This window comes from Aedes aegypti, chromosome 3, assembly GCF_002204515.2.
Source record: "Aedes aegypti strain LVP_AGWG chromosome 3, AaegL5.0 Primary Assembly, whole genome shotgun sequence".
Taxonomy (NCBI): Eukaryota; Metazoa; Arthropoda; class Insecta; order Diptera; family Culicidae; genus Aedes; species Aedes aegypti.
In genome coordinates this window covers 337,182,028-337,195,255 of record NC_035109.1, presented here as the reverse complement: position 1 = coordinate 337,195,255, position 13,228 = coordinate 337,182,028, and the positions used below count along the sequence as shown (strand labels likewise).

Here is a 13,228-nt window from a genome sequence, read left to right as displayed (position 1 = left end):
CCGGTGCGAGCAAAATAGAAACAAATGCTACATCTAGAGTTTTTGTGCTCCATCGCGCTAGGCATAAAGCATTATCAATACACAAGCGGACGAGTATAAAAGTGCTGCACTTTTCAATGTTTTCAATTGAAATCGTTCACACCGATAACTTAATTGTAGAAAACAGAGCTCACCCTGACCTGGTTGTTCCAGGCCTTCCTGTAGCCATCGCGTCCGGACCAGATGTACAGCCGGGTGTGAATTCCGACGGCGCAGTGTCCGGCTCGGGCCCGAGGCATGTTGTCCTCTTCCGTGTCTAGGTCCAGCTCCTCCCAGGTCATTGTTTCTGTGAAGGAGAATAAGGTCGTCAAATGCTTAAACTATCGTACGCAGTTCAGAACATCGAACTCACCGAGATTCAAACAAGCGAGCGTATTGGTACACTTCCATTCCTTTTCGTGTTTCTCGGCTTTGACGTCTTCCATGACCAGTGGGACCCATCCACCGAAGACGTACATCCGGTTGCCGATGAGGGTCGAGCTGTGCAGCGACCGTGGAAGTGGAAGAGGGCCACTGGTTCGAGGTCTAGTCCAGGACATAGTGTCCGTATCGAGCAGCCAAAGGTCACCCAGTCGACATCCGGACATACCCCCGTAGATGACCAGCCAGTATTTCTTTTGCTTCTTATCGTACCAAGATACTGCAGTGTGTGACTCTCTCGGTGGTGGACTCTCGCCGAAGGTCGTCGGTATCTCCCACTGCAGTTGATTGTTCTTGATCTCCAAAATGTACAAATCATTGAGATACTTGGGAATATTATTCTTCGGGTCGTCACTTTCGTTGGCAAGGCCGCCAAACAGATAGATCTTGTCGCCGACCAGCGTAAAGCTGTGACCCAACCGTCGGCACGGTGGCAGTCCGGACTCTGGCGGTTTGGGCTTCAGTTTCTTCCACTCCCATTTGGTAGCCTGGAGTTCATACAGTTCGTTGGAGTACTTGCCGTACTCGACCATACCGCCGAAAACCAAGATGCGGGTTCCGTCGACGACGAATCCGTACGCGGCACATCCCGGCGGAACATCTCCCTTGGTGGCTGGCACGTACCACTGGTTGGTAGCTGGAGATGAAATACGGAAGAAAATTGTGATATCGGTAGATATTATGTATTGAATTATAGATTAACGGTAGTAGCATCGAGAAATTAATACCATCAGATGTATGGGTCGCTCTCGTAAGGATTTTCAATGCATTGCACTCAAGGATCGATCTGCTCTACTATTTGTAAGGGACTAATCAATCCGAATGCTAATAAAAGGCTGAGAATTGATCATCATTTGGGATTTTCTGGATTTCCTTTTTCAATGCTGGATACAATGTTCGTTACAACGGATGGTAAGAAATCCTTGTCCATTAAACATCTATCTGCAATAATTTAGTGTGCGATATATTCATGAAAGAATCCCTGGAGGTATTCCTAAAGGAATCCCTGGAGGTATTCCTAAAGGAATCCCTGGAGGTATTCCTAAAGGAATCCCTGGAGGTATTCCTAAAGGAATCCCTGGAGGTATTCCTGAAGGAACCCCTGGAGGTATTTTTGAAGAAATCCCTGGAGATGTTCTTGAACATATCCCTGGATGTATTCCTGAACGAATCCCTGGAGATATTCCCGAAAATATTCCTGTAGGAATAATTGGAGGTATTCGGGAAGGAATCATTGGAGGTAATCCTAAAGGAATTCCTGCAGGTATTCCTGAAGGAATCCCTGAAGGATCTTTGAAAGTATTCCTGAAAGAATCCATGGAGGTATTTCTGAAAGATTCACTGGAGAAATTCCTGAAGGAATCTCTGTATGAATTCCTGAAGGATTCCCTGGATGTACTCCTGAGGAAATCCCTGGAGGTATTCCTGAAAAAACCTTAGGTGGAATTTATGCAGAAATCCCTGAAGGAAAGCGTGAAAGTATTCCTGCAGGACACCGTACAGGTATTCCTGAAGTAAGCTCTGGAGACATTCTTAAAGTAATCCCCGGAGACACATGTTTTGGATCTGATGACGCTGCCTCTTGCATTCTCTATTCGCCGGTGAATCGAAGAGCACATGTCCAGTAGCTAGCTCAGTGCATCCGAAGGGTCCAACGATCATTTCTGTTGATCGATAGCCGTACTATCGAGGTTCGTCTTTTGAGTGCGATCGCTTAGAAGTGAATCAATCGTGCGTCCTCTGACAGACGGTAATGGTGTTGGGCAGGATGGCTCCGCTGGGGTCTTGACCGAGTTTTTTTTTTGTTGGGTAGGCCGGTAACTAAATCCATGACCATCCATTTTTAAAACAAACCTGTAAACAACTACGCCACGTTGACCTTAATGTGTTTACATCCAATAATTTTATATTGTCGACGTCAACCTGTCACTGCAGAGTGTGCTGCGAGATCTTTTACCTTATTCTGTATGTCAGAGCACCGTTGAGCGAATTGATAAACATCGATTGCGATGAACAAGAATAATTTTATACATCGTCTCCCTTCAGCTAAGACCCGTATGGGGTCAGACAAGACGTTTGTGTAAAACTGTACATGTGGATGCCTCGTATTGTGCTTCAATGAGACCTCATGGTCAGGATATGTCACATATATTTTGTGCATCGATCAAATGCTTTTTCGTAGACAATGGACACAAATTAGGGTACTCTTGGATTTTGTTAACTTGTAGTAGTTTGATACGGAGTATGACAATACGGTTCACACAAGATCTTCTTCTTCTTTTTGGAGTTACGTCCCCACTGGGACAGAGCCTGCTTCTCAGCTTAGTGTTCTTATGAGCACTTCCACAGTTATTAACTGAGAGCTTACTATGCCAATGACTATTTTTGCATGTGTATATCCGTGTGGCAGGTACGAAGATACTCTATGCCCTGGGAAGTCGAGAAAATTTCCAACCCGAAAAGATCCTCGACCGGTGGGATTCGAACCCACGACCCTCAGCTTGGTCTTGCTGAATAGCTGCGCGTTTACCGCTACGGCTATCTGGGCCCCCAAGATCGTTTGACACGAAATTTTGCCTGCTGTTGTCGCTGAATAACCTTAACCTACTCCTGTATTTGGTAAGGGTAATTTTGCACAAAACTGTGAGAACTGCAGTGCACAATGTGATGCCAGGTCACCATTGTTGAATAACTACATTAAGGTGCCTTGCATCCAATCGTCCGAAATGTTCTTGGTTTCTTAGATATTGCAGAATAGTTGGTGGACCAATTGTGCTACCAAATCGATTTTATGCTTCGGACAGCTACCTCTTGCAATGATAGAATTTTGGTGTTGATGAGAATTATGTGTCGAATCATGCCCAGAAGTTCATGGAGTGGTCGAGTTTTCGAAATGTTCCAACCAGTGTTCTATTTGATCAGATAGGTCGGTAAGAAGCTGTCTAGGCAACGTCAGATATTACAGGGAAGACAGATAACGCCAATTTCTGGGGATTTCTAATCTTCATCGACTAGTGTTTTAATTTATTTTCTGGAGCCGATTACCGCTAACGCGCTTTTTTATGATGATCCATTCTTCTTAAAAATGTCATCTTCGGGAATATCTGCAGCATGGGTCTTGGATGAAAGACTTCTACTGTAGCATCTCCCAGTAGACGTGTATTGAATCGTTGTCTAATTTTCTCCTCTTGATCGATTATTATTTATTTACTTGGTGTTACATCAATTAATTTGATAAAACCGCGTTAACGATGTTACGCCAATTTATTGGCTGTGGTCCTCCAATTTCGATGTTGGCCCACACTCTCCAGATCTTGTTTCACTTGATCACGCGAACCCCATCGTTGCAGGGTTGTTATCCGGTAGTCTTGCAACATGGCCTGACCAACGCACCTTTTCGGCTTTAGCCACCTTCTGGAACACTGTGCTGTAGAGCATAGTGAGCTCGTGGTTCATTCTCCTGCACACCGCCTGGTCCTGAGCACCCATCGTTCGAACACTCCAAGTGTTTGCAGGTCATCTAGGATCAGCGGTTGTACATGCTACAATTGGTGCGGGGTGAATCTTTCTCGATCGCAGCTTCTTCTGGAGCCCATAGTAGGCATGACTTCCACAGATGATGCGTCTACGTATTTCACGACTAACGTTATCAGCCGTGAACAAGGATCCGAGGTGAACGAACTCATCACCCACCTCGAAAGTATCCCCGTATATCATAACGCTGCTTCCTAGGCGGGCTCTGTCACGCTCGGTTCCGCCTATCAGCATGAAATTTGTTTTTGACGGATTCACAATCAAACCGACTTTTGTCGCTTCACGATTTAGACAAGTGTACAGATCTGCTACCGTTCCAAATGTTCTACTGAGAATATAAATATCATCCGCGAAACAAACAAATTGGCTAGATCTTGTAAAAATCGTACCTCGGTTATTGAACCCGGCTTTCAGCATGACAACTTCTAACGCAATGTTGAACAGCAGGCACGAAAGTCCATGACCCTGTCAAAGTCCCCGGCGAGATTCAAACGAACTGGAATATTCGCCCGAAATCTTCACGCTATTATGCACACCGTCTATCGTTGCTCTTATTACTCTTCTGAGTTCCTCGGGGAAAACTTCCATACAGGTGATGTGTTGGACTTGATCTTTACGGCATTTCTGAAGGATTTGGAAGCGGTTGATGAAACCAGCTTGATAACTTCCCACAAACTCATTTGCTATTGGCGATAGACGACGGAAGATAATCTGGGATAGCACTTTGTAGGCAACATTCAGAACAGTGATCGCACGATAGTTTCCACATTCCAATTTTTATGCCTTATCTGTTGATGGGGCTGTTCCATTTTCCAGATAATGGCAATCAACTGGTGCATACAGGCGGCCAACCGGGAACATTTTGATGAGTGCAGCTACAATAACATCCTTATCAGCCGCCTTGTTGTTCTTGAGCTGGCTGTCGTGGCCCTCTGCGCCAGTGTTCTCCATGCCATTCAGGTTGTTCGTCGTAGTGCTGTTTTCACCTTTAGATCACGTCACGTTCGTCCGTCTGGATGCTTCCATCCTTATCCCTTCACATTTCGGCTCGCGGCACGAAGCCTTTTCGGGATGTGTTAAACTTCTCGTAGAATTTACGCGTTTCTTGTGAACCATGCAGCTGCTCCATTTTTTCATATTCCGCATCTTCCAGGCGGCGCTTATGTTCCGGAGGCAGGTTTCCAGCTTTTTGTTTCTTTTACATCGTTCCACGTTTTGTAGCGTTCTTTACTGTAGCATTGCAGCTCGCATTGCATCCTTCTCCTTCAAATACTTGCCTGCATTCTTCGCCGAACCAATCGTTACATGCCCTCCTTTCCACGTACCCGTTGATGCTCTCGGCTGCGTTGTTGATGGCTGCTTTTATGGTACTCCAGCAGTCCTCGAGAGGGATTTCGGCGAGAGAATCCTCTTCCGTCAGTGCTACATCGAGATGCTGCGCGTATGTGGTGGCAACGTTCGGTTGTGTCAGTCGCGCTAGGATAAACCGAGGCGGGCGTCGATACCGTACATTGTTAACGACGGAGTGTTTTGGACGCAGTTTCATCAGCATTAGGCCTTCAACTTGATCGGTATTGCATTTATTTAGTTAACATCTAAACAGATAACTATGAATCGACAATTTCACGCCACGATGTTCAGTTTGTGGCCCATCTTCGGTTCTGCCCTACGCTCGCTAAATCTCTGTGTACTTGATCCGCCCACCTAGCTCGTTACGCGCCACATCTTCTTGTACCAACAGGATCCGAAGCATACATCATCTTTGCAGCTGTCCGACATTCTTGCACATGCCTTGCTCATCGTATCTTCCGGCTTTGGCCATCTTCCGAATACATTACATACATTTCATTGAAAGCATTTTTAGTCCCAGCTGACTGACTAAGGCTTGTCTATCAATTGAGACTCCTGACAACTTCGTTTCAAACCCACAAGCCTTTCCTTTCATTACAGCAAGCGTATTCTCTCCTTTCTTTCGTGCTGCTTGTGCATCGCGCGTCATAAATCGGAGCCTCATCGTAGCGAGCTGGTCTATCAATCGGTAGTCTAACTTTAGGAGCTTCTGTCTTAATCTGTTATCTTACAAAGAACACACATTAAAATTCAATTTAAGACACGTTGAAGAATGCGGTGGTTCATTTTGCCGTGTATTTGTGTGTAAGGCTAATGTATTCAAAAAGGGTTAGTGTGTCTCAGTCACCATCCGACGGTGGCAAGTATGTTTGCAAAATTTATAGATTTTACCAGGATTCGTACATTACCAGCTTTATTTGACTAAGCGCGGGAAATCTTATTGGGTTTCAACTTATTGAGGTAAGACAGTTTAATAGCTCTTTTTCAAAATTAAGAATTTTGATTTTATCTATTAAATCGTTCGTTCTTGTTTTACTTCTTATTCAAGATATCATGTTCATACAAGTTATTCAAACTTAGGGTAGCTTGTTCAACTCGATCACTTCCCAATTGGATTGTACGTTCTCCCCAGTTGAAAATATGCAACGTAGGAACTAACGATCCAATATGAACTTCTGGAAAACTCGTTTTGATCGGCATCCTTTTCGTACTGCTAGTCCAATGCATCGGTCTGTTGTCTTCTATTCCGAATGTCACAAATCCAAGTGCACGCACCGTCCTTTTCTGGTTCGTTTTAGTCTCTATGTTTAACTTTTTATCTTTGACATGCATAGTTGCTATCTCATAACACGAATGTCGAGACTGCGAGAGAATCCTCTTCCGTCAGTGCTACATCGAGATGCTGCGCGTATGTGGTGGCAACGTTCGGTTGTGTCAGTCGCGCTAGGATAAACCGAGGCGGGCGTCGATACCGTACATTGTTAACGACCGAGTGTTTTGGACGCAGTTTCATCAGCATTAGGCCTTCAACTTGATTGGTATTGCATTTATTTAGTTAAAATCTTAACAGATAACTATGAATCGACAATTTCACGCCACGATGTTCAGTTTGTGGCCCATCTTCGGTTCTGCCCTACGCTCGCTAAATCTCTGTGTACTTGATCCGCCCACCTAGCTCGTTACGCGCCACATCTTCTTGTACCAACAGGATCCGAAGCATACATCATCTTTGCAGCTGTCCGACATTCTTGCACATGCCTTGCTCATCGTATCTTCCGGCTTTGGCCATCTTCCGAATACATTACATACATTTCATTGAAAGCATTTTTAGTCCCAGCTGACTGACTAAGGCTTGTCTATCAATTGAGACTCCTGACAACTTCGTTTCAAACCCACAAGCCTTTCCTTTCATTACAGCAAGCGTATTCTCTCCTTTCTTTCGTGCTGCTTGTGCATCGCGCGTCATAAATCGGAGCCTCATCGTAGCGAGCTGGTCTATCAATCGGTAGTCTAACTTTAGGAGCTTCTGTCTTAATCTGTTATCTTACAAAGAACACACATTAAAATTCAATTTAAGACACGTTGAAGAATGCGGTGGTTCATTTTGCCGTGTATTTGTGTGTAAGGCTAATGTATTCAAAAAGGGTTAGTGTGTCTCAGTCACCATCCGACGGTGGCAAGTAGTTGTCTATCAATTGAGACTCCTGACAACTTCGTTTCAAACCCACAAGCCTTTCCTTTCATTACAGCAAGCGTATTCTCTCCTTTCTTTCGTGCTGCTTGTGCATCGCGCGTCATAAATCGGAGCCTCATCGTAGCGAGCTGGTCTATCAATCGGTAGTCTAACTTTAGGAGCTTCTGTCTTAATCTGTTATCTTACAAAGAACACACATTAAAATTCAATTTAAGACACGTTGAAGAATGCGGTGGTTCATTTTGCCGTGTATTTGTGTGTAAGGCTAATGTATTCAAAAAGGGTTAGTGTGTCTCAGTCACCATCCGACGGTGGCAAGTATGTTTGCAAAATTTATAGATTTTACCAGGATTCGTACATTACCAGCTTTATTTGACTAAGCGCGGGAAATCTTATTGGGTTTCAACTTATTGAGGTAAGACAGTTTAATAGCTCTTTTTCAAAATTAAGAATTTTGATTTTATCTATTAAATCGTTCGTTCTTGTTTTACTTCTTATTCAAGATATCATGTTCATACAAGTTATTCAAACTTAGGGTAGCTTGTTCAACTCGATCACTTCCCAATTGGATTGTACGTTCTCCCCAGTTGAAAATATGCAACGTAGGAACTAACGATCCAATATGAACTTCTGGAAAACTCGTTTTGATCGGCATCCTTTTCGTACTGCTAGTCCAATGCATCGGTCTGTTGTCTTCTATTCCGAATGTCACAAATCCAAGTGCACGCACCGTCCTTTTCTGGTTCGTTTTAGTCTCTATGTTTAACTTTTTATCTTTGACATGCATAGTTGCTATCTCATAACACGAATGTCGAGACTGCGAGAGAATCCTCTTCCGTCAGTGCTACATCGAGATGCTGCGCGTATGTGGTGGCAACGTTCGGTTGTGTCAGTCGCGCTAGGATAAACCGAGGCGGGCGTCGATACCGTACATTGTTAACGACCGAGTGTTTTGGACGCAGTTTCATCAGCATTAGGCCTTCAACTTGATTGGTATTGCATTTATTTAGTTAAAATCTTAACAGATAACTATGAATCGACAATTTCACGCCACGATGTTCAGTTTGTGGCCCATCTTCGGTTCTGCCCTACGCTCGCTAAATCTCTGTGTACTTGATCCGCCCACCTAGCTCGTTACGCGCCACATCTTCTTGTACCAACAGGATCCGAAGCATACATCATCTTTGCAGCTGTCCGACATTCTTGCACATGCCTTGCTCATCGTATCTTCCGGCTTTGGCCATCTTCCGAATACATTACATACATTTCATTGAAAGCATTTTTAGTCCCAGCTGACTGACTAAGGCTTGTCTATCAATTGAGACTCCTGACAACTTCGTTTCAAACCCACAAGCCTTTCCTTTCATTACAGCAAGCGTATTCTCTCCTTTCTTTCGTGCTGCTTGTGCATCGCGCGTCATAAATCGGAGCCTCATCGTAGCGAGCTGGTCTATCAATCGGTAGTCTAACTTTAGGAGCTTCTGTCTTAATCTGTTATCTTACAAAGAACACACATTAAAATTCAATTTAAGACACGTTGAAGAATGCGGTGGTTCATTTTGCCGTGTATTTGTGTGTAAGGCTAATGTATTCAAAAAGGGTTAGTGTGTCTCAGTCACCATCCGACGGTGGCAAGTATGTTTGCAAAATTTATAGATTTTACCAGGATTCGTACATTACCAGCTTTATTTGACTAAGCGCGGGAAATCTTATTGGGTTTCAACTTATTGAGGTAAGACAGTTTAATAGCTCTTTTTCAAAATTAAGAATTTTGATTTTATCTATTAAATCGTTCGTTCTTGTTTTACTTCTTATTCAAGATATCATGTTCATACAAGTTATTCAAACTTAGGGTAGCTTGTTCAACTCGATCACTTCCCAATTGGATTGTACGTTCTCCCCAGTTGAAAATATGCAACGTAGGAACTAACGATCCAATATGAACTTCTGGAAAACTCGTTTTGATCGGCATCCTTTTCGTACTGCTAGTCCAATGCATCGGTCTGTTGTCTTCTATTCCGAATGTCACAAATCCAAGTGCACGCACCGTCCTTTTCTGGTTCGTTTTAGTCTCTATGTTTAACTTTTTATCTTTGACATGCATAGTTGCTATCTCATAACACGAATGTCGAGACTGCGACAACTTGCTGCCAACGTTCCAACAGGGATTGTCCTCATCTTGCGTCTCTTTCTGTTCCAAGTTTGCTATTACAGCGCAGCCGCCCTGACGGACGACACTGGCCGCGCAGAAGAACAACACAACTTGCTGCCCTCGAATCAAGGCACCTGCCTGGAAGAAGACACCGCTTCGACTTTGAAAAATTCAATATGGCGGCGATTTTGCTACGCTTACTGGGGCCTCTGGGCGCTCTTCTAGTGGTAGTGAAAGATTGAGAAAATGTACCTTTCTCTCTTTGCAGGGCGAAACGAAGTTTTACTTGCTGATCATGATGGATAATGTTTGACTTATCGAACGATAAAATGTTTGAAAACATTGACGGACTATCAACAATCTGTGTCTTAGCCGCCTTAACAGTCCCTGAAAAGTATAGAAACACCTATATCAATCACCTACTCAGTATCAATTACCTGTATTGTAGACATGTAACTCATCGACGATTCCTTCGTTTCCACCGCCAAAGACCACCATTAGCTCCTTGATGTTAACGGCCCGATGGCCATGACGAGGCCGTGGCTGCGGCCCACTGGGATTTGTTACGCGCTTCCATCGGAGGATGGCATTATTCTTCGCGGATGCTGGGACCAGTTCGGTGCCAGCAGCCACTTCCGATATGGCTGTCATGCCACACAGAAGATGCGAAAATTTTCACTCTGAACTATTACTTCACTGTCGGTGGAGTTCTTGATCAAATAATGCCACTACGCGTCACCGATTAATAAACTTTGCACTTTGCAAGTATCGTTCACTTGATTTTTCATTGAAAAAAAATCGTTCTACACTTTTTTTCCTACACTGATCAGTTTTTCTTCTTTCTATTTCGCGTTTAGTTGGCTATTCCTTTCGGGTTTCGATGCAGAATGTTCGAGCCAAACTTTGCGTTTTTTCACACTACCGGAGTTTGGCTACTTTGCTGAATGGATGAAAGAATAAGAATAACTAGGAATCACTATGCACTCTTCATCATCTGTCCTGCTTGCTTCAATGGTGCTGTTCTATAACTTGATGATGCTCTTTCTCGCTTTTCGCATAAGTAAACGTTCAGTGATTACGACACATTATTATGTATCCGGTAGAAATCAAGACCAAAAATTATTTAAAATTATTGTTTTCTCGGGCCCGTGCGTCGCAGCTAATATGTGAATAGTGCGCTGTGTTCATAAAAATCGTAAGAATGCAGCGCCACATTAAACAAACTGATTTCAAAATGCGGCGAGGTGAGGCGCGTCGCGAGTCTCACTGGCGTGATCCGGTTTGGTGGCGGTGCGACAATAAAAATCTAAATTCATTTGATTTTCTGCTCCTTTTATAAATAATCCTCATTTTGGATGCTCGATTACTTGATTATTTATTTTAACAATTACCATTGCTCTTAGGTAAGAAAGTCCTCAATAGAATCATATTGAAGTTATAGCATACGACTGATATATGCTCTTCCGATGATTCCACGACGTAAGCAACGGATGATCCCTAAAGTTCGATTATTTTGAATTTTCGATTTCTGTTTTGGCTTTGGTGCGATTGAAACAAAACTATATGGGTTCAGTGAGAAGGAAATTGTTTACCTCTGGTCGATTCGAAGGTGTGAGTGTAAGCGGCAATGTCTCCTATGCGAGTGGGTGTCGGAAAAGAGATAAAGCAACGATCTTCCTTCTCACGTCAGCAAATTGCGTGATTGATATAGCATTTTTGTGTATTGACAATGAAGTAAATTCTATGTAGTTGTCACGCAGTATTTCGTTTCAATTGAATCAGAAACATACCTATGATGAATGATTTCTCGCTTACACCTGCATGAAGAGGTAATGTTTCAACGTCGTCTATTTCCCTTTTTCACCACTTGCTTAAGCGATTTGAGGCACACACATTTATCGGAGGTGAGTTTAGGACGTCACCTTATGATAAGTAACTGGTTTGAATTTTAAATTAAAACGAAGGTACATCGAACCAGCTAATCATACGCTGGTAGCTTGAAACAAACGATTATGTTGCCTAGTTTGTGTTCTAATGGGAACTTTTTTAATTGACATTTTCTTATGAACACATCCCAATTAGAATTTAATTGATGACAGATAACTACAATAGATAAACATGATTCATAACGTTGTTCGTTTCAGCAAATTTGACAGAATGTTCGCTAACGTCTCTGTTGACCAGGAGCACAAAATTATTTGCTTTTGCTTCAACCGATTTGCGCGCGTACACATTCTTCGCATTCATGTGTCATCCTGATTTTTGTACCATTTTTCATTGTTCTCAAACTTCATTAGTACGTCTGCAACATTTTCACTTACATGCTTGAATAGTTTCTTGATTCAACTCAGGTTCTAACATCCTTTCGTCAGTGCTATTGGCTCTCTCTTCAGTAATAAGCATAATAGTTCGATTCCAGTTATTGTCTATCCGATGTGCAATCGATGATGAACAGTGTTAAGGACATCACAGGACATTTGATACATCTGGATGAGATTTAACAGCTATATAATATATAGTATATATTGCTGAGCTTCAATCAGGTTGAAGATCTGGTTACTGCTAAATAGTTTGTACTGCTCCTTCTGGTTTAGGTATGCGGAGTCTTACAAATCTTGTAGATTATATGAACGAGGTACTTTCTGACTTTGTTTTGATGTTAATTTCAAGAGTGTACTCGCATTGTCAAGATTAATCATTGTAACCATTTTCATGCTTCTTTTCATTAGCGCGATTAAGGCATCTTGTGGGGTTCCGTACAGATCGATTAGCTATGTCTAACGTTGGTAGCCATTGGTACTCAGACGTTGCAACTGTTTTTGCAATAGATCTGAATTCTTCGAGAAAGAGCATGTCAATGCTTTACGTGACAGAAACTGGTCTAGCATGTATGATTTAATGGTATCGGTTACCGGTAGCGATGATTAGTAAATTATTCGCCATACATGTTCTACGATACCGAATCCACTAATCAATTTCAGTCATCAAATTTACTAAAAAAAAACTCCTGGAATATCTGTTATGTATTTCCATTTTCTTTCTTAAATTGGAGCTCTCGCTTGACATTTTTGAAATTTCACATTTACGGTTTCGTGCGTATTTTCGGGTCGTGGGTTCACAGGAACACGATAAGAACTTGAAACTCTGCGGGCATGCATCAGTGGTGTTCACGTTGACTTACTGGATAAACGTCAATTGATAGTAAACCAAGGAGTATACATTATAGCGTACTAAATCATATAATACGGTATTCCACTCTAATATATTTAAATCCATGATTGAGTTGTTGCTTTTCATTCAGGATCATTTCTGGCTTTGAATTTCTGAATAGTCTTGCTACACCATCACTTCGGTCATTGTCTTCTGTGATTCTGTTACTAGTCTCAGTTAACGATTGTTTCTACTCGGTAGATTATGTTGTGCCACACGCATATGCATTACTACTTCGTTGTTGCCATCGTCGTCATTGTCACTGTTATGCTACAGTTTGAATTTGTTTCGATTCTTGTCCACTCACTTTTTTGAAGAGCCTTGCTTCT

At 42.7% G+C, this 13,228-nt stretch overlaps 1 protein-coding gene across 5 annotated transcripts in view; it reads right to left on the bottom strand.

Moving 5' to 3' along the window:
- Positions 1–13,228, bottom strand: part of LOC5571204 (host cell factor) — a 50,938-nt gene that overhangs the window by 31,789 nt on the left and 5,921 nt on the right. For 3 of the 5 annotated variants that reach the window (XM_021850595.1, XM_021850594.1, XM_021850596.1), the window contains exons 2-4: positions 10,127–10,629; positions 392–1,096; positions 174–325 (exon numbers count right to left, since the gene is read on the bottom strand). In XM_021850595.1, coding sequence (XP_021706287.1) covers positions 174–325; positions 392–1,096; positions 10,127–10,340 — 1,071 coding nt within the window. In that variant the 5' untranslated portion in view covers positions 10,341–10,629. Of the gene's footprint in view, positions 1–173; positions 326–391; positions 1,097–9,941; positions 10,048–10,126; positions 10,630–13,228 lie in introns of those variants that run through there. The other 2 variants (XM_021850597.1, XM_021850598.1) reach the window with 2 other exon arrangements.